General features: G+C 36.1%; 2 protein-coding genes and 1 non-coding gene across 4 annotated transcripts in view; 2 read left to right on the forward strand and 1 right to left on the reverse strand.

The window, feature by feature from the left end:
• Positions 1–401: 401 nt before the first annotated feature.
• Positions 402–473, reverse strand: TRNAW-CCA (transfer RNA tryptophan (anticodon CCA)). The gene has a single exon. It is a non-coding gene; the product is annotated as a tRNA-Trp (tRNA).
• A 195-nt stretch (positions 474–668) lies between these two features.
• PSAG (photosystem I subunit G) lies at positions 669–1,462 on the forward strand. The gene has a single exon (XM_088963918.1). The coding sequence runs from the start codon at positions 805–807 to the stop codon at positions 1,312–1,314; it is 510 nt and encodes a 169-aa protein (XP_088820044.1). The 5' UTR covers positions 669–804; the 3' UTR covers positions 1,315–1,462.
• The window catches only part of LOC148874942 (high mobility group B protein 10-like), a 46,449-nt gene continuing 29,711 nt past the window's right edge, over positions 1,265–18,002 (forward strand). Inside the window, exons 1-3 of one of the 2 annotated variants that reach the window (XM_088963917.1) lie at positions 1,265–1,399; positions 2,018–2,135; positions 11,430–11,508. In XM_088963917.1, coding sequence (XP_088820043.1) covers positions 2,098–2,135; positions 11,430–11,508 — 117 coding nt within the window. In that variant the 5' untranslated portion in view covers positions 1,265–1,399; positions 2,018–2,097. Of the gene's footprint in view, positions 1,400–2,017; positions 2,136–8,805; positions 9,337–11,429; positions 11,509–18,002 lie in introns of those variants that run through there. The other variant, XM_088963916.1, reaches the window with a different exon arrangement.

Genomic DNA, 18,002 nt, shown 5'->3' on the forward strand with positions numbered 1-18,002 from the left:
CATGTTATCTTTTTTGGAATTTCTTAGTTCTTTCTCCGACTAAATTTGGCTGGTGGACAATGAGTTACAGAATTAGCCAATTAGGATGGTCTTATTTGGTGGCCGAGCAGGATTACTCGGAACAAATGAAGGAGAATTACTCGTGGCTCAGTGGCTCTTATATAAGTGTAATATTCAAAGAAAATAAATTAGATATTCTTGCCTTTTCAGTTTACGACTTAGATGAAATTGAACGAGTCTGAATTGTAAAGTCTACTACTAGAGTGGTTTTAGATGGTGGGTCTGAAAATTTTCCATGTGGTCCATATTCATGGGATACATATAATCCACCTTTTCAATGGATACCCATCAGTCCATCACCAAAACCAAGGCGCTAAAATTGATATATGTTCCATGGGAATTGAACCCGACGTGAATCGAACACGCAACCTTCTGATCTGGAGTCAGACGCGCTACCATTGCGCCACGGATCCTTGTTGTATATCTTTTAATTAATTATATAAAATATGATTGTACAACTTTTCCCCGTCGCATCTTAATCTCATAACCGGTGAGAGCCAAGGATCTCTTATCCAAAACCAACCAATCATACCACCCCAACTGACCTCACAAAATCTTTCCAACATCGTTCCCCTCCTCACAAACTCTCTCCTCAATCTCCTCTGAAATCTTCTTTATCATCACTTTCTTTTTCTGGTCTATACTGTCTCTCTCTCTACATTTGTCCAAGTCCTCTTAGCTAGAAGCCTAGAACCTAGAACTTAACCAGACTATTACCACTACCAACTCGACGACGATCTAGCCATGGCCTCCACCTTGTTCTCAGCTCCCACCTTCACACCCTCCATCCAGAAACACCCACAACTCACTCCTCACCAATCCTTATTTCAAGGTCTCAGACCCATCAAGTCCACTGATTCCTCCCTCTTCGGTCTCACCAAGGCCTTGTCTTCTTCATCCAAGACCTCCACCAAGTTGAGCAGAAACACTCCCAAATTTGGAGTGAAAGCAGAGTTGAATCCATCCCTGGTCATAAGCTTGAGCACAGGGCTGTCTCTCTTCTTGGGTAGGTTTGTCTTCTTCAACTTTCAGCGTGAGAACGTAGCCAAACAAGGACTGCCGGAGCAGAACGGGATGACCCACTTCGAGGCCGGTGATGTTAGAGCCAAAGAGTATGTCAGCTTGCTCAAGTCGAATGACCCAGTTGGATTCAACATTGTTGATGTGCTCGCTTGGGGATCCATCGGCCACATCGTTGCTTACTACATACTTGCCACCTCCAGCAACGGCTATGACCCTAAGTTCTTTGGTTGAAATCAATCCAGTCGTCGTGACCAGAAGTTAATTTTTCTGTGTACAGTTGTGGAGGGTTGTGGCTCTCAACTGTTATTATTAATTTGTAATCTTTTCTTTCTCTTTGCTTCTTTAGAAATATCAAATGAAATATCGTCTTTCTCCATCATCTATATATCACTTTTCTTTTTCGGGTTTTTGGTGGCCTTGATGAACGATTTGGCTGGTGATGTAAAAGTAAATCTGCATGCCTCAGGAAATGTTTCTCTGTAGATGAAAAGTTTATCCTCTGTATTGCACTCCTTTTTTGTTTTTCTTATTCAAAACTAGGAACATATTAAATGTTTTCGTTTACTTAATTAAACAAGAAAAAATGCTACTTTTTATAACATTTATTTTTCCAGGATTTGTCTTAAATCTGTATTGATTTTCAAAAGTAAATTAGACCTATATAGTTATGCTATGGCTGGCTCGGCATTTGAAATGCATGAAATCCAATGGAAAGAAAAGCCCCAAAATGACCAATAAACAAAGAAGCTTTAATTGGAGCTTTGTCCAATTTTCTGCTTTGATCTATCCTTTTAAAACCCAAAAATTGGTCTAATTGTTTTTTACTTTTTTGGGTACTAGTCTTTTTAATTTTTTAATTATGATTTATAAAACAACTAGAAGACATGCATTCATCATTTTCCATCAATGATCAAAATATGTGTTGTATTGGCAGGTCACCAATACTTTTTTGGGCTTTTGACCTGTTTCACGGGAGTCCCGATCACATGCCAACAGAATACATTCCAACCGCCTATGAAGATGATCTTAACACCATACATCGAGTTTCACCGGTAGGCAGGCTTAAGATATGCAGATTGGTGTGTATCGGATGTATTATTACTTTAAACCTCATTTTTTAGGGTAAAATACAAAAATCTCTGATGAAGTTTCTGACAATCATAAAAATCACTCCTTTCATTTTAGAAAAAATTTCCTTTTATTTTTGACAAAATTAATAAGTACCTCCCTTCCGTCAATCATCAAGACGTAAAACGTTAAAGAGATGATCATTTTTTCAAAATACCTATTTTACCCTTTCTTAAACATTACTCATTTTCTTCCCATTCGAACCAGAGGCAGAAGTAGTGGTGGCACCCCTCTAAATATTTCTGTACCAACATAAGATACGTTAGTTCAACCTTCTAGTTACGCGATTCATTCCACAGTCCTCATCTGAAGTCAATGGCCTTTCTGAAAATCTTTTCTTCGCTCTGTTATATTTTCCTTGGTTTGAGAAGAGGAGAGAGAAACAAGCATCTCTCAACATGGACTCGATCTTCCTCAGCTTTCCCTTGAGCCCATTGAAGATTCTGGCTTTCGAAAGAATAGTCGTCATCCAAGCTTCCTTCGCTGCTCAAATTAGTGTTGCTAACAATGAGGTTCTCCCCGTTCTTCTCCAACCCAACAACCCAATCGGATTCTTTGACGGAGACGACCCCTTTGACCGGGGCAACTACGGAGTTCTAACTACAACTGATGGTCTTTGCGTTGGCCTGTTGGAGAACCTGAATCAGAGACCCCTTTTTGGATCTTGGTCTAAACGCATAACCCTCATGAGAGAAGCTCCTCTGAAACTGATCAGACCCTTTATCCAAAGGACCTGAAAACAAGCCACGCTCAAGAGGTCCAGACATGAAGCCTCTCTTGATCGGACTAAATAAAAATCCCCAGTCGAGGGGATTGGAACCCATAACTCCCTTGAAATTTCCGGACAATGGACCAGAATTCATGAGATAGCAAGGAACAGGTTGCAGCGGAATGGAAGCAAAGGAGGTAGAGCTTTCAAAAGCGGTAGCTCGATCAAGACTGTTAGAGGAATAGAGATCAACAAAAGCTGTAGAGAGAGGGGTAGACGTGTTAACACTTACAAAAGTGCCAGAGATGGATCGAAAGGTGGTGGTCTCCTCCGAGTAAACCTTGGAGGAGGAGAGACGAGAGGGATCGGGGCGAACATAGCGAGTAGCCAAGACCTTCATTGAGAGGCTTGGATATAATGCTTCCCGCAACCGTTACCCATGGAAGATAACCGAGAGAAAGGGAATTTCGGTTGTTACAATCCCCGGAGTCGATATATCATTGTCGATATTTAGTGTCCGCTTTTTCTTGATGTACCTTTTATCTTTTATCGTTTGAGAAGAGGAGAGAGAAGCAAGCAACTCTCAGCTCAAGTCATAACTAATTAGAGGGTAAAATAGGCATTTTGAAAAAAAAGATCTATCTCTTTGATGTTTTCCATCTTGGTCATTGACAATAGGGAGGTATTTGTTAATTTTGTCAAAAATAGAGGAGAGGTTTTTGCTAAAATGAAACTATAAGGGAGAGATTTTTATGATTGTCAGAAACTTCAAGGAAGGTTTTTGTATTTTACCCTATTTTTTATTTTTTATTTTCTTAGAACAAAAGATTTGAAGTCAGATTTTTAAGCTTATAAAGTCTATCGTTTTGTATTTTGAGCTTTAAAATATTTTGCTTTTAGAAAACCCAACCAAATCTTGACCTGATTAAGACTGATCTGACTCAACCTGATAAGTTGAGCCTGAGACAACGGCAATGACATGGCCAGGCCTTTGCACCTTTAGGGTTGACCTTCAAATGACCTTGGGTTGGGATTCAATTTTATTTTTTTCAAAATTACCTTAACAATTCTTGTATTACATGCATTCTATACCTTTTTCTTAGGGGTGCAACTGGACGGGTTGGGTTAGGTTGAAGGTCAACCCTGATTCAACCCTAAAGGTGCAAATTCTTGGCCTAGCTTGACGACAAACCCAAGCTTACCAACCCAGGCCTAACTCGAGCTTAACCCAACAAAATTCAAGTTGGGAACAGGTTGGGGTTGGTTTGGGTTTGAAAGAAATTGTGAATACATTTTTATATGCTCATGATCACTTTTCATTAGACTCGTTCGTGGGCCGGATCAGGCCTAGCTTTTGCCAAAATTTGAATGGGCATCACCTGAAGCCCGAGCCTGACATAATGTAAAATATGTATGTTTTTCATTTACAGATGTACATATGCATGTCTTATATGAGCCTTTATTTAACTAGAATACCCCAATTCTTGAATTTGGTCCCTCTCTAATTGTAAGGATAGAAATGTAATTTGAAGAACCACTTTTCTCCTCATTGAAATCTTTCTCATTAGGTCTTATTTTTAAGGTATTAAGTCCCATTAACATTTATTGAATCCTATTCTTGACTAGAATACCCCTATTTTTGAATTTGGTTATTTTCTAATTGTGAGGGCATAAAATGTAATTTGAACTACTACATTTCTCATTCAATTCCATTTCTTTAATTCTTGTATATGTTTTAATTTTCATTCTTTCATTGAATCCTATATTAATTAACCATATTTTATTAAAGAAAAATAAGTGTGACAAAGAATAATTATTTTTATTGACCATAAAAATAAAATATAAATTCAAAACCAACCCAAATAGAGTTATTTTCTAGTTTGTTGGCAAGTCAACAATTTAACATTTTGGGTAAAAAATGTGCTAACCTTTGATGTAATAGTTGAATAACAATAAAAATTAAAAAAGATGAAAACACACAAGTATTAAAAATACAAAAAAAATGTATAAAATATTTAGGCACATCTCTAATATCTTTTATTTATCATATTAAAAAAAAAGTGTGACAAATTAGAATAATTTTTATAGACATAAAAATATAAAAAAAAATTAAAAGCATATTATTTACTATCATAATCATCGTCGTCGTAATTTTCCACGTGCAAAGCATGCCATTAGGCTTTATGGTCCATTTCAAGAGTAGAATTGAATTAAAATATATATGTACAATTTTCAATTACAAATGTACATATACATGTTTTATATGTGTACATATATGTGTGTGTGTTTGTGTATGTAGAGAGAGAGAGAGAGAGAGAGGGGGGGTTTATATAAATATAAAGGATAAGTAGACGGCACTCCACCTCAGAATTCTGAATTCCACAGCAGATCTACAACAATTCAAAATTTCAAATACCTCCACCTAAACACCAATACCCGCTCGTGTATTGGAATCAATTCCAAGCTGGCACCTACCCCAACTGTACGGTGGAGTTAAGATTTGTAGGGGTGGACTAAACAATAAAAACCCCTAAATGGCATGCTAAGGTTGGTTTTAGCCTACTCGAGCTCTCAACCTTAGCCCAACCCAAGTTTAGGCCAGGCCCAACTCGTAGCCCAAAAATGCAAACCTAATCTATACAAAAACTTAGGTTGGCTTGGGTTAGGCCCACCCAAGTTGCACCCCTACTTTTTCTAGACCAAGTTGTAATGTGAGAGTAGGATTTTTGTTTCTAAAAAGTTGATAGTCAAAACCTTGAATTTATGCCCTTTCACATCTTCCGCTTGTTTTAAAAGGTCACATGACTATTCCTGTAAGTAAATGTAGCTTGGTATCGTAGAGATTGCGATAAGAACCTTGAACTTCAAGCACATAGGGAATCTAAGTCACAATAAGAATTGTAATGGTACAAGATATAACAAAAAAGCATTTGTAATAAGTAGCACTACAACTGGAAACCTAATAGTATTAAGTCAGTGTAGGCTCTCCGAATGGCTTGACAAATGATCTAGGAAGCAAACGCGAGTCACCTACACCTATAATGAGTTGAATACATTTCCCAATAGCCGAACAGATCCAAAGGAACGAAGCATATTCCTCACTCTCTGCGATGGGCTACGAATGGCTCAATCCATCATGACTGCCATGTCACATAGACATGGCAGTGCTTCCAAAAGAACTTTGTCCTCATCATGTAGCTGCCAAAAACCCATAAAGGGTTGTAGTTAAGACATACCAAGCGAGAATCCTAAGGGAAAAAGGAAATCCTAGTCTTAGAAGATTTTCATTAGACACATGGTGAAACCCCAATATGGCATTCCAATTAGAATCAGAAGTTTCTGATCCTCTTCCTTATCAAGGAAAAGTCCTTTTTGGACGTTTCTCCTAATGGATTCGGGATCTCCTCTTTAAAAGTGAGAGACTTGAGAGTCCATGCATGATACTTGTCTTTAGATCTCTAGCCTATAAGCTTCCATTGCCTTTCTATTCCCCCGCTTTCCAGCAATTCTCATTCTATCCCACATCAATCCTCAACCATCTTTGCCTTTCAAGGAAACCATTCTTTTACTGCCTTACCACCCCACTTACAATTCCTATACGAAAATATAGACTAAAAGTCAATTTAGTAAAATGACTGCATATTAAAGGGGTGTTTTAGTAATAAACAATTTAGAGGGTAGGTTTTATTAAATATGTGAAACTAGAGGGGTGCTTATTTGAATGCTCTGAATGATGCTTGCCGCTTTTGAGCCAAGATAAAATTCCTTGCAATTATATGAATCTATGAAGCACTATAATCCATTGCAACAACCAAGACGAATAAATTGAGAAAACGATATGCCAAAAACTACCCTCATAAAATGCACATGAAGCTAATGGGATGTTTGTCAATGTGGAGATGTTGTTATTATGTTTGGTGGTGTTTGGATCCATGGGCGTTTATTGAATAAACGTTGTCACATAGGCACCACTTCAACAATTTCCTCATTGTGCAAATCTGTATACATAGAGACTTGCAAAAGCAATCACTTATTTATGTGTGCGCCTACTGTTTGGGGAAGCTTCATTTTAGCGCTTCCCCTAATGAGTAGGCATTCATTCACTATTTTGCTGATGTGGTGCCTAATGGCACCTAAGTGTCAATAAACATATTCATTATTATTTTTCTCGGTTTTATAAACAAATCAAGTACAAATATTTAGTGAATAAACTTCTACGGTTCCAAACACATACTTTATGATTGTGTTTGTGTTTCATTTGATTCATAAACACAATTGGCATTCTGGAAGGCATTTTTATTTTGTTGTTGGTTCTAAAATCAACAAAATCCTTATTTTTTTGAACACCGTGAAAGATAGCTTTTTGAATATGACCACATGGTTAAAAGGAAGGTTGATGTGACCAAGTGATTTTGTATATCTTGAGCGATGTTCCTATATTGTATACAATGCAATATATAATTTATGTTGGATTTTAATTTTAGTAGAGATTAAATCCAATGGGGTTTGATTGATCAGTTACATGAAAAACACACATGCACACATGTCTTGAAAAATAGTATTTTTCTCTTATTAAAATCAGTTTTTAACTTGTCCCACATTAGAAAATTACTAAACTTGTTTTAAATTTTAAATAGGAGTTTATTTACACTCCTTAGAATTATAAAAGTAGAATATGAATGTTTGTTACTGTGCAACGCGTGTGCACGCATGTATACAACACAATGAGGCACTTTAGAGGTCCACTTTGTTCACAGTTGAATCAAAGAACATTTTCTAAATTAGCACCATCCTCTTCTAAATGTCTCATAGATGATTTTTCCTTTAACTTTATTGGTTGTAGATTCTCACCCAAGGCTTTGTTAAACTCAATAAAACTGAGTAGGGGCAAATAAGTTTTCTTTCAAGTTTCCATGACCCTGATTCCTAACATTTTATATATATGAGCAAATATAAAATTATATATACTTGTAAACATTATTACATATATATGTATATATATTTGCATGTTATATTATATTTTTAACATATTGTATATTATTGTTCATATAAACAAATAGTTGCACGATGAAAATTGAATGATGATAGATGAATTGCTTATATACATATGAATCATACAGAAAAATTAACAATGTATTAAATTCAAAAAATGAACTAAGAACATAACGATAATTATGATTCTGTGTAATTCAAAACACAGTCACAAACACAATCACAACTTTAAATGCTTATAATGGTTCAAAGTTAAAACCAATATTTTCATTTTCACTGGTGAGATTTCATTTGTCACCAATGCGAAGCTAACAATTATTTTTCAATAAGAAGATAAAATCAGACGACTCGGGGCTGTTTGATAATGGCTGAAAATGAAATTGCTGAGCTGAAAGATTTATTGCTTTTTCTTTACTCTTTAGTCAATAAAATAATTATATCATAAAGTTTTAGAGATAATATCACTATGACTGGGCAACCCAACATGCCATTATACTTGATGGTTCATTCATTAAGAAAACAAAAGTAATAAGTAATAAGTCATTCAGTTCAGCCGGCCACTTCAGTACTGCTCACTGGGCAAAATAAAATACATATTCCTTACATATTTGTAAAATCCCTCGATTTTCACACCGTAATGATCTCAAAATAAAAAAAAAAGAAGTAATGGAATCACTCCCACCTTAAAGTAAATGCTAAGATTCACCCGCTCTATTTGTCACTTTTTTTAGTATAATATAATAATATAACAGCGATGATAAATCTTGTATCTTCACTTTGAGTGAAAACTAATGCAAGATAAGGTCCAAAGAAACAATAAAAAACTGAAAAGATATAACAAAGAAGCCATTAATGGGTTTATTTCTTTCTTTACCTTTATTAGCCCTTAGCCCAATATATCCTTGTTAAATATTAACCTTAACCCACAGCTGAATGCTAACCCTTCTCATTTCTCCAACCCAGATCCCACTCTGTCTACCTTAAACAATCTGCTGGTTTTGCTTACCGAAAAAAACCCAGTTGCTGGTTTTTATCTCTTCACTTTTCCTCCCTTATACCTTTGGTTTTTTTTCCTATCTAAGGTCTAGACCATATACATCCCCCTTACAAAGAAACTTGGCAAAAATCATCTTCTTTTTGTCATTAGTCTATTTTCTATTTTCCTATCATCTCCCTTTACCTTTGATTAAAATGTCCATCCATCTCTCCAAGGACTCAACAGCAACGCCTACTCCCCCCACTACAGCTACAACTACAAAAACAACAGTGTCTCCACAAACACCATCCAACAACACAAATGAAGATTCAGACCCTTCTAAGCTCTATCCTTCGCCAGTTGCGGAATATGAGGAAGTTGTTCAAAATGCAGAGATGTTCATGGAAACACTTAAGGATCTTCACAGGTTGCTGGGAACTAAGTTTATGTAAGCATCTGTAGTCCAAAACTCTTGTTCGCTACTGAGTTACTTTTCTGGTACCAAACAGGTTCTTCTGATCACGACGTTCTTACGGTTATTTTGGGTTTTCTCTGTTGTTTTTGTTTTGGGTTTGATTTTTCTTGTTTCTTTTTTTTGTGTGTTTTTGTTTCGTGTTTTGAATATTTGGACCATATAGAGCTTTATGGGTCTTCGAAATATATATGTTGTGTGTATATATATATATATATATATATATATATATATATATATATATTATGTCAGCATTTTAGTCCAAAACTCTCTTCTTCGCTACTGAGTTCCTTTCTTGGTACCACCTGGGTTCCGCTGATCACGACGTTCTTGAAGTTATTTTGGATTTTCTCTGTTATTTTTGTTATGGGTTTTGATTTGTTGTTTTTATTCTGGGCTTTGATTTCCTTGAGGTAGTTTTTCTCTTCCTAATGTTTTGATCCATATAGAGTTTTATGGGTCTTTTGAAACTTGAAATACATTTTGTTCTTTTTTTAATTTTTATGCGCTTTTTCATTCCAAAAATGTGCACCGGTTCTTCTGTGCATTCCTGTTTTACATGTCAGAAGATTGGTCATTGCAATCATCTCTTTGACTATCAAAAGAAAAATGGTATTTGTTCTCTTTTCCTGAAAAAGATTACATCTTTTCGTATGGTGGTTCTTGGGCTTCCCCGCATTTATCTTAGCTTAACGTTGTTGTGACGAAAAATGTATTTTTTTTGACTTTTTTATTTTCCCGAGAAACTTTGCTTCTTCTGGGTGTTTTTTGGGGAGGGGGGTATTTGCTCTGCTCTGATCAACGTCTTCATCCTTCTTTGATTGCATCACACAATATCTTCTTTTTGCTGGGCAAGCTAGTCAATAGCAAGTTATTTATGTTGCAGAACAAGTAAAAAATGCAAGTTATTTATGTCTGAAGATGGGATCAGAACTGAAGCCTCAGATCTTTTTCATCAATTACTCATCACGCATATTCCATTTTTCGTTCCCCCCTTACGGCTCCATTTTTTTCATTGTAAAAGGGGTGCCAAAGTTCTCTGTGTAAAACATTCAGCTATATTTTTCCCCCTTCAGTGAAAATATAACTTTCTGCCCCTTAAACATCGCAGCAGACATGGTCTATAGAATTTTCATGGGTGTTTCTTTCCATTTTAGTTTTGGAGTGCTCTAATATTTTGGTGTTTTGAGATGCTTGATTTATCTCATTTTGGTTGAAACAGGACTTTGCATTATTCTTCACTGAATACATTTTTTCTATATTTAGTTTCATTTATCTCTTCCTATCCCATTAGAGCATGTGTTCAACTAGCACTCTTTTTTGGTAATATGTTTGAGCTACACTTTGTCTTGTGGAAACAGAACATTGATGCATTCAATGTTCTGGTCAGAGAAGCAAGCGGCATTCAAGAGAGTTGAATGCAATTTTTGTTGGGTATAGAGATCAACAAATGGAATGGTCAATATTCTAGCAAGACAGGGGGACTGGTAGAGAGCAAATTCTTTGGGGTGTCAGACACTAATGGGGATTGATGTAATGTAAACAGAATCTTATACATTACTAAGACAGGGAAATATGACAATATGATGATGCGCTTGGTACTGCTTGTGGCCTTTGTAATTTATACTCTATTTTCCACTACTTAATGAAATTGATGATAAGTTACCCAAAAAACAGAACATTGATGCATTAACATGAAAATCTGTATCAGCTAAGGCATTTTCCCCACTGGAATTCAATTGTAACTAGACAATATTGACTTCTAAAGATTTTTCCATGTTATAAGTCCATTTGTGCTGTATACATGAGGAAAAAATTGGTAACTTAAGTATAATTTGTCCATGGGTCATGTTGGACTGTATGGATGTGAGGAGAACTACTGATGTTTCTTATGGGTGGAAACTAAACATTAAAGAATCTGGTTTGTCAAGCTGGTACTGTCTATGCAGATTGTTATCTAACAAAGTGAAAATCATTTTCACTTACTCACCCATTAATTATATGCTTGGTTACAAAGAAAAGAGAGTCAATGTTTATTTTGATAATCTCTCCATTGTATCATTTTACAGGGTACCTACCATGGGTGGGAAGTCTCTAGATCTACATCGACTTTTTGTGGAGGTTACATCGCGGGGTGGTCTTGAGAAGGTATGAATGATTACACTTTCTGAGTTGCAATAAGTTGCTTCTCATTTTATAAGAGGCTGGAATTGGTATTTGGATTTTGTCTAGCAAGCTGAAGTTATAGTCAAATTCCAAGCTAAATGTGACTTTTCAAAATGTCTGCATTTTGATCTATGCAATATTATGAAGAAATGTTGGCTCTCATTTTCATATAATTTGTTGCCCAAGTTCAACTGCATAAACATTTCAGATATGCCTTAAGCAATGCCAAGTAGCTGCAGGAACATCCTTAGAGCATCTGTTTCTACTTATTACCTTGTTTTACCAATTCAGCTCAAATACGGAGGGGTGAAACTCTTGAACCTAAATAATTATTATGCTGATTGAAAACAAGAACCTGGAGCACAAGATTGCCAAAATAAAAAATATACTGGTTTGACAGCATCTCATAACATCTGCTAATATCTATATCTACATCTGTGTGTTGCAAGTGCGCATGGATTTGTTTGTTAATTTTAGTAATAAATAATAGATTATAGTTACTTATAAAATGACAAATGGCCTAATTGTAGAGTGAGAGATTTGGTGGGTGGGGAGAAGGTGGATAATCACAGGAAAATAGCAAGAAAGTGTAGATGGCAGGCATATTTGTTCCCAAGTCATCTCCTGACAAATCTTCTTTGTATTTATGGCTAATGTTGAGGAGTTTATGACATAAATTACACTTGAGAAAGTCCAATGTTTGGACAAAGATGACGAGTCATATGGTGTCTACTTTTTTTTCCCCTTTTGCAAATAGCCAATTACTTTTTTTTTGGGGGGGGGGAGGGGACTCATCTTTGCTTGATATTCTTATTTGGTCATTAATGGATTTGGTAAGTCTTTTATTAATTGTTAAATATAATAGTGCAATATGAAATCCATTCCTATTAGGGAAACTGTTGCCTACCTGAAATTTACAACCTGCCTACCTCAGGTTCCTAATACTATAAAACCCTGTCTATTCCACTTCTAGCAAGAGAATCTTCCATCTCATTGGCTGATCTCCTCAACTGGATGAACAAAGTATTCTAACTAGAAGCTAAATTTGGTACTTTTACATCCATAGACCTCTTTTCTCATGCAACATACACCTAGATACCACTTGTAGTCACATTCCAACTCTAGATTAGAGTGGCCTAGGGAAATACAATATCATACCTTGGAGAAGTAAGGCAAGCATGGGACCAGGAAAAGAATCCATGGAGAAAGAAATCAAAATTTTCCCAATTCATCATCCAAGGGCAAGGGCAATTCATAATTTTTGGGTGTTTTGGATTTTGGTATTTTTGAGTGTTTCCAACTTTATTTTCTAGTTTGTTAATGTCTTGGGAATAGGGTTAAGTTGCAATTTCACTCTTCATCATTAATTTCAATATTCCATATCCAGTACAGTCGATTAAATTCAGTAACATAGTACAACACACCATATTTAAAATAATTAAAGTGTCAAGTCAATAGCCTAGTGAATAAGAAATTCAAGGTCTACAAGAGAGGGAACAGAAGTTTTTCAAAGATGAAATCTGGAGATGCCGATGGTAAGGATCTCCGGGTTGGTTCTAACCAGGACCAGCAATTGGGGACTCAACAGCGGGGGGAATCAATAGGGAACAATTCTGCTTCCACTGTAAGAGACTGCGATAAAATCTGTGGGAGGAAGGTGGTGAATTCAGGAAGTATCTCCATTGAGGAAGTGGCTAAAAAAGATGTAGAGGTTGGCAAAAGCCTGGGTCTGTTTTTCTGGGGTGGAGAGGAATTTGCTAGGAAAGCCTTTGAAGAGTTTGAGAGGAAGAAGAGAGAAGAAACCCAGAAGGAGAAGAAAAACAGAGGTGGGAGGTGGAATGAGATTGCAATAAAATCTGTGGGAGGAAGGTGGTGAATTCAGGAAGTATCTCCATTGAGGAAGCGACTAAAAAAGATGTAGAGGTTGGCAAAAGCCTGGGTCTGTTTTTCTGGGGTGGAGAGGAATTTGCTAGGAAATCCTTTGAAGAGTTTGAGAGGAAGAAGAGAGAAGAAACCCAGAAGGAGAAGAAAAACAGAGGTGGGAGGTGAAATGAAGATGGCAACAATCAGGAGGAGGTTTTTGAAGGGGAAGATTAGGGCCTTGGTTCCGATAGGATTGCTGATGATCGTGTTGAAGTCTTCTTTTTATTTTAAGTCTTGTAGTTGGTGGGGTTTCTGAGTCAGTAATCATGTTTTCTCTTGGGTGATATCTTATCACCTTCCTTATGTAATCTTCTTTTTATTTTACTTTTCAAAAAAAGAATATTATATATGCGATATTTATTTATTTATTTATTTATGATAATTATTATATATGCAATATTTATGTTGCACCCTTCTACATGCATGTTCAGCACCTTCTTAGGCAAGGAGAAGGGCAAGACAGACATAAGGTGTCAGCCTTGCTGTATTGCCCTTCTCCTTGCCTAAGAAGGTGCTGAACATGTATGTGAAAGGGTGTGATATAAATATTCCCCGTCCTCCCAAGTAAATATCTTGTTACCTAGGTATAGGCATGTCACTTGGGCACCTGCCTAGGCATCACCTCAACAACTATGCCTTTAACAATTCAGCAAATTATTGTTTTAGTTTAAGAATGAAGTGCAAAGTCTTCTTTTTTCCTACATGCCATATTGAAGACTGGTATTTTGGATTCTCTAGGTGGTAAGAAATTTGTTTATTAGCAATGCATTAGGTTCCTCCTTGAAAGTTTTGATGTCCAAGTTTGTAATCATTGGCCTTATGTATGGATAAACTCATATGGAACATAAACTAATTGCCATTAGATTCAACTTGCTCTTTGATGTAGGACTGGTATGACCCAAGGATAATTCTAGGAGGCTAAACATGGGCTAAGTAGGGTTTAAGGATGACATTTTTTTTTGATAGGAAATGGTCAACTTTCGTTGATGAGATTAAAAAAGTACATCTGTCACCACCCAAAGGGATGGCTAGAGAATCCAAAAACATAAACAATCCTACAAACAAGCCCAAAACAAAGCCTCCCTGTTTACTCCTTGCTTAGCTAAAGCATCGGCAATTCCATTTGCTGATCTTCTTGCCCATTTAAACTGCACCCTTAAGTCCCTTGCTAAGTTCAAAATTTCCTTGGCGGTTGGTTGCCTGAAAGATCACATACCCAAACTTCTTGCTTGCTTCCAACTTATTACCAGTTTGGAGTCACCTTCCACTTCTAACTGTTGCATTCTCCACTGTTTTGCCCGTCTAAGACCTTGAAGTAGGGCCTTTGTTTCTACCCTATTTCAAGGATGATTTTTGGACTTAAATAAAGGATTAATATGGATTAAAAAGGTTTGGGTTAAATTATTGAGAACTATAGATTCTTTGTATGATTGTGGAAAAAATATCAAATTCAAATACTAAATGTAGGGATGTGATTCGATTGAAAAATGCATTTTTTTTTCTAGTTCGTACAAAGTTTTAGTATGAGGAGGCTTTTAATATATTCATTGGAGGCGATGGGGAGTTGATATTATTTTCTATTTCTTGGTTTATTGATGTTGTTTTAGGGGAGACCACGACTAGAAGTATTCTGGTCGTTTTTTTCTTTTCTTTTTTTTTTTAATGTTGAAGAATGTTATATATAAATGAAAAAGGGTTATACACATTCCTGATGTAGGCTTCATTAAATTAAATTTTGATGGCAGTAGTTTGGGCAACCCGGGGCCATCTGGAATAGGGGGAGTCTTTAGAAATGCTGAGAGCCAGATTGTAGCTCTATTTTCTGGTCCTATAGGGATGGGAGATTCAGTTAATGCAGAACTCCAAGCTGTGATACAAGAGTTGGCAGTGGAGCATTTAATGATTGAAGGTGACTCCAAATTGGTTATTGGATGGCTAAAAGAACTGGAGATGGCAGCCTGGCCTTACAGGGGGGCTTTGAGAAGATTTAAGTGGCTAACATCAATCATTTCAGTCACAGTTCAATGGGAAAGAAGACCAGAAATTGGGCTGGCAGATTTCCTAGCCAAACAAGGAGTACATAGGAATCAGCTCTTTTGGGCTCACTTGTAAGCTTTATGATGTAGTTTGGACACTGCACCTCACACCTCTTTGTGGGGAGTTGTATGATGTATACTATGTTTTATTCTAATTAATAAAATTATCATTATCTATAAAAAAAGGGTTATACACATTGTTCTTTTTTTCTCTTCAAATCTTTTGTTCTCCTTTCCTCTATCTCTCTTCTTTTCATGGAGTTTTGAAGAAGCTGATCAATGCCATTTGGATTGCCTTGTTTTAGATGATTCTTGGAAAAATTACTGAAGGTTAGTTGTTGCTTAAGAAAGTTTCTTGAAATTGTTCCAAAAAAAATCAAGAAGCATTTTTGTCAGGTTTGGTGATTTTTTCTTTGGTGCTTACTGCTTAGGTATTTCTAGATTGGTTTGGCGATTCTAGAGTGGGTGGTGTTGATTCTTGGGGAGTGAGCACCCCCTATTTTTTTAGTTTCTACCAGTCCTTGTAGGGGTGATCTCTTGTACTTTGTGTAGTGCTACAATTATCTTTTGGAAATTGGTCCAAAGGGTTGAATTTGATTCTATTTTTGGTTTCTGATCATCAAATATTAATATGAACTCTTCTATGAGTTTAGTGATTCCAAGTAGAGCATGGATCTCGTGTGTGTTGCTAGTGGTTCTGGGGATAATCTAAACATACAAGTAACCATTGTAAAAGTTGATGGGAACAATTTTTAGGAGTTGGCATAATCATCCCACATGTATATCAGAGGGCATGGAAAGATGGGCTATCTCATACCCTCTAAGTTAGAGCTAGATCTCAAGGACTTGAAATCAATGTTGTCAAGATCTTACGATTTACAATATGATTCATGATTTAAATCATGAATCCTAAGGGCTTCGGTTCAAATCTATGTCTGAATCCTTTTCTGCAAAAATCATATGATTTTTGTTTGAATCCTATGATTTGACTCATAAATCTTATGATTTATATGATTCCTACAATTCAAACCAATTCAATAAAGGATTAGTTCTCAACTTTGTCATTTTCTTTTGTTTATATTTAGTTTTCTCAAGGTGATTTGTTTTAATGACCTTACTAGAAATTGATTTCTTTATGTTATTTAAGACCATATATAAGGTTTATTTTCAATCATATGTAGGATATAGAGCCATCATATGTGGATTATTTGGCTTTCAAGTCAAACTAGATTATGTCATCTTAAACTTATATTGGTAAATTCTATTGTTTTAGGTACATATGTGGTACATATAGATTAAAAAAAAGTAGAATCACTTTTGTATTATATTTTTCCTTTTAGAATATTTATATTTAATTTTTTGACAAGTTTTAAAAATATAGAAATAATATTATAATTTACGATACGATTCACGATTCAATTGAATTCAACTTTCTTTATGATTTACAATGTGATTAAGATTCTTAGAACATTGCTCAAAATGTGGAAGGTGAATGCAAGAGAATCTCATGGTGATGTCATGGTTAGTAATTCTTTGCAACTACATTTAAATAGAAATTTCTTGTGAATGAGAGCTGTAAAACAATGTTTCTAATACATTCATAGGCATTAAATGTAGCTTGTGCCTACTAGCTAAGATTTAAGGTGAATAATCTAAAGAAAGGGGAGCAATCATTGTCATTGTACTCTACCTTAGAATCTTTGTATTAGGGGATTGACCATCTAGAGATAGTAGAATAAGAGAATGCCAATGATTAGGGGTGTTCACGGGTTGGGTTAGTTTGGTTGTATAGGTTTTCTTTAACCAAACCGACCAGGTTGGGTTGGTGAACAAGTAACCCGAAACTGACCAACATTAAGATAAAACCAACCCAAACATGAAGGGTCGGTTTTTCAATTTGGTTGGTCGGTTTGGGGGTGATGGTGATGAAGATGATTGTGACTTTGTATGAATGGACGGAGAATAGGGGAGTTCAACTTCACCATGTAAGTGTGTTTCTGTCACGAACAGTGACCCAACACCCTTTGATGATCTCTTCTTCAAAGGGAGGTTCATGCCTCCTCTCTTGCTTTTAAATCTTCTTAGCCCAACTCTAAACATCAGTTCCTCATTTCCTTGCTAAAGTCGGCTATCGGGTCATCTTTACGTTAGGCTTCAAAAAACACAAATTGATGACGACAATAATGATGAAGACGGAGACAAATGAGGCCAATGTGACTGAAGCAACAACTTGATACAAAGGACCACGATCTGATACACAATAGCAACCTGATGTATAGAAGCAGAGGACCAACAGCCTGACACAGAAGAAGCTCCAGAGGACCGACAACCTGATACGCAACAACAACAAAAGCAATAGCAAGATAATCATCACCATGGAAATTTTTTTATTGTGATTCAAAATCGAAGAGGTCCCGATAATTTCCCTGTTCACTAGGGGTGGTGGTTCCAGAAGCTCTACAAATAAACAACAGAAGCAAAACTCTAACGAGATAACCATGGATGAAAAGCAATTTT

Source organism: Nelumbo lutea, chromosome 1, assembly GCF_056320005.1.
Source record: "Nelumbo lutea isolate HS-2025 chromosome 1, American lotus-T2T, whole genome shotgun sequence".
NCBI classification, from domain to species: Eukaryota; Viridiplantae; Streptophyta; class Magnoliopsida; order Proteales; family Nelumbonaceae; genus Nelumbo; species Nelumbo lutea.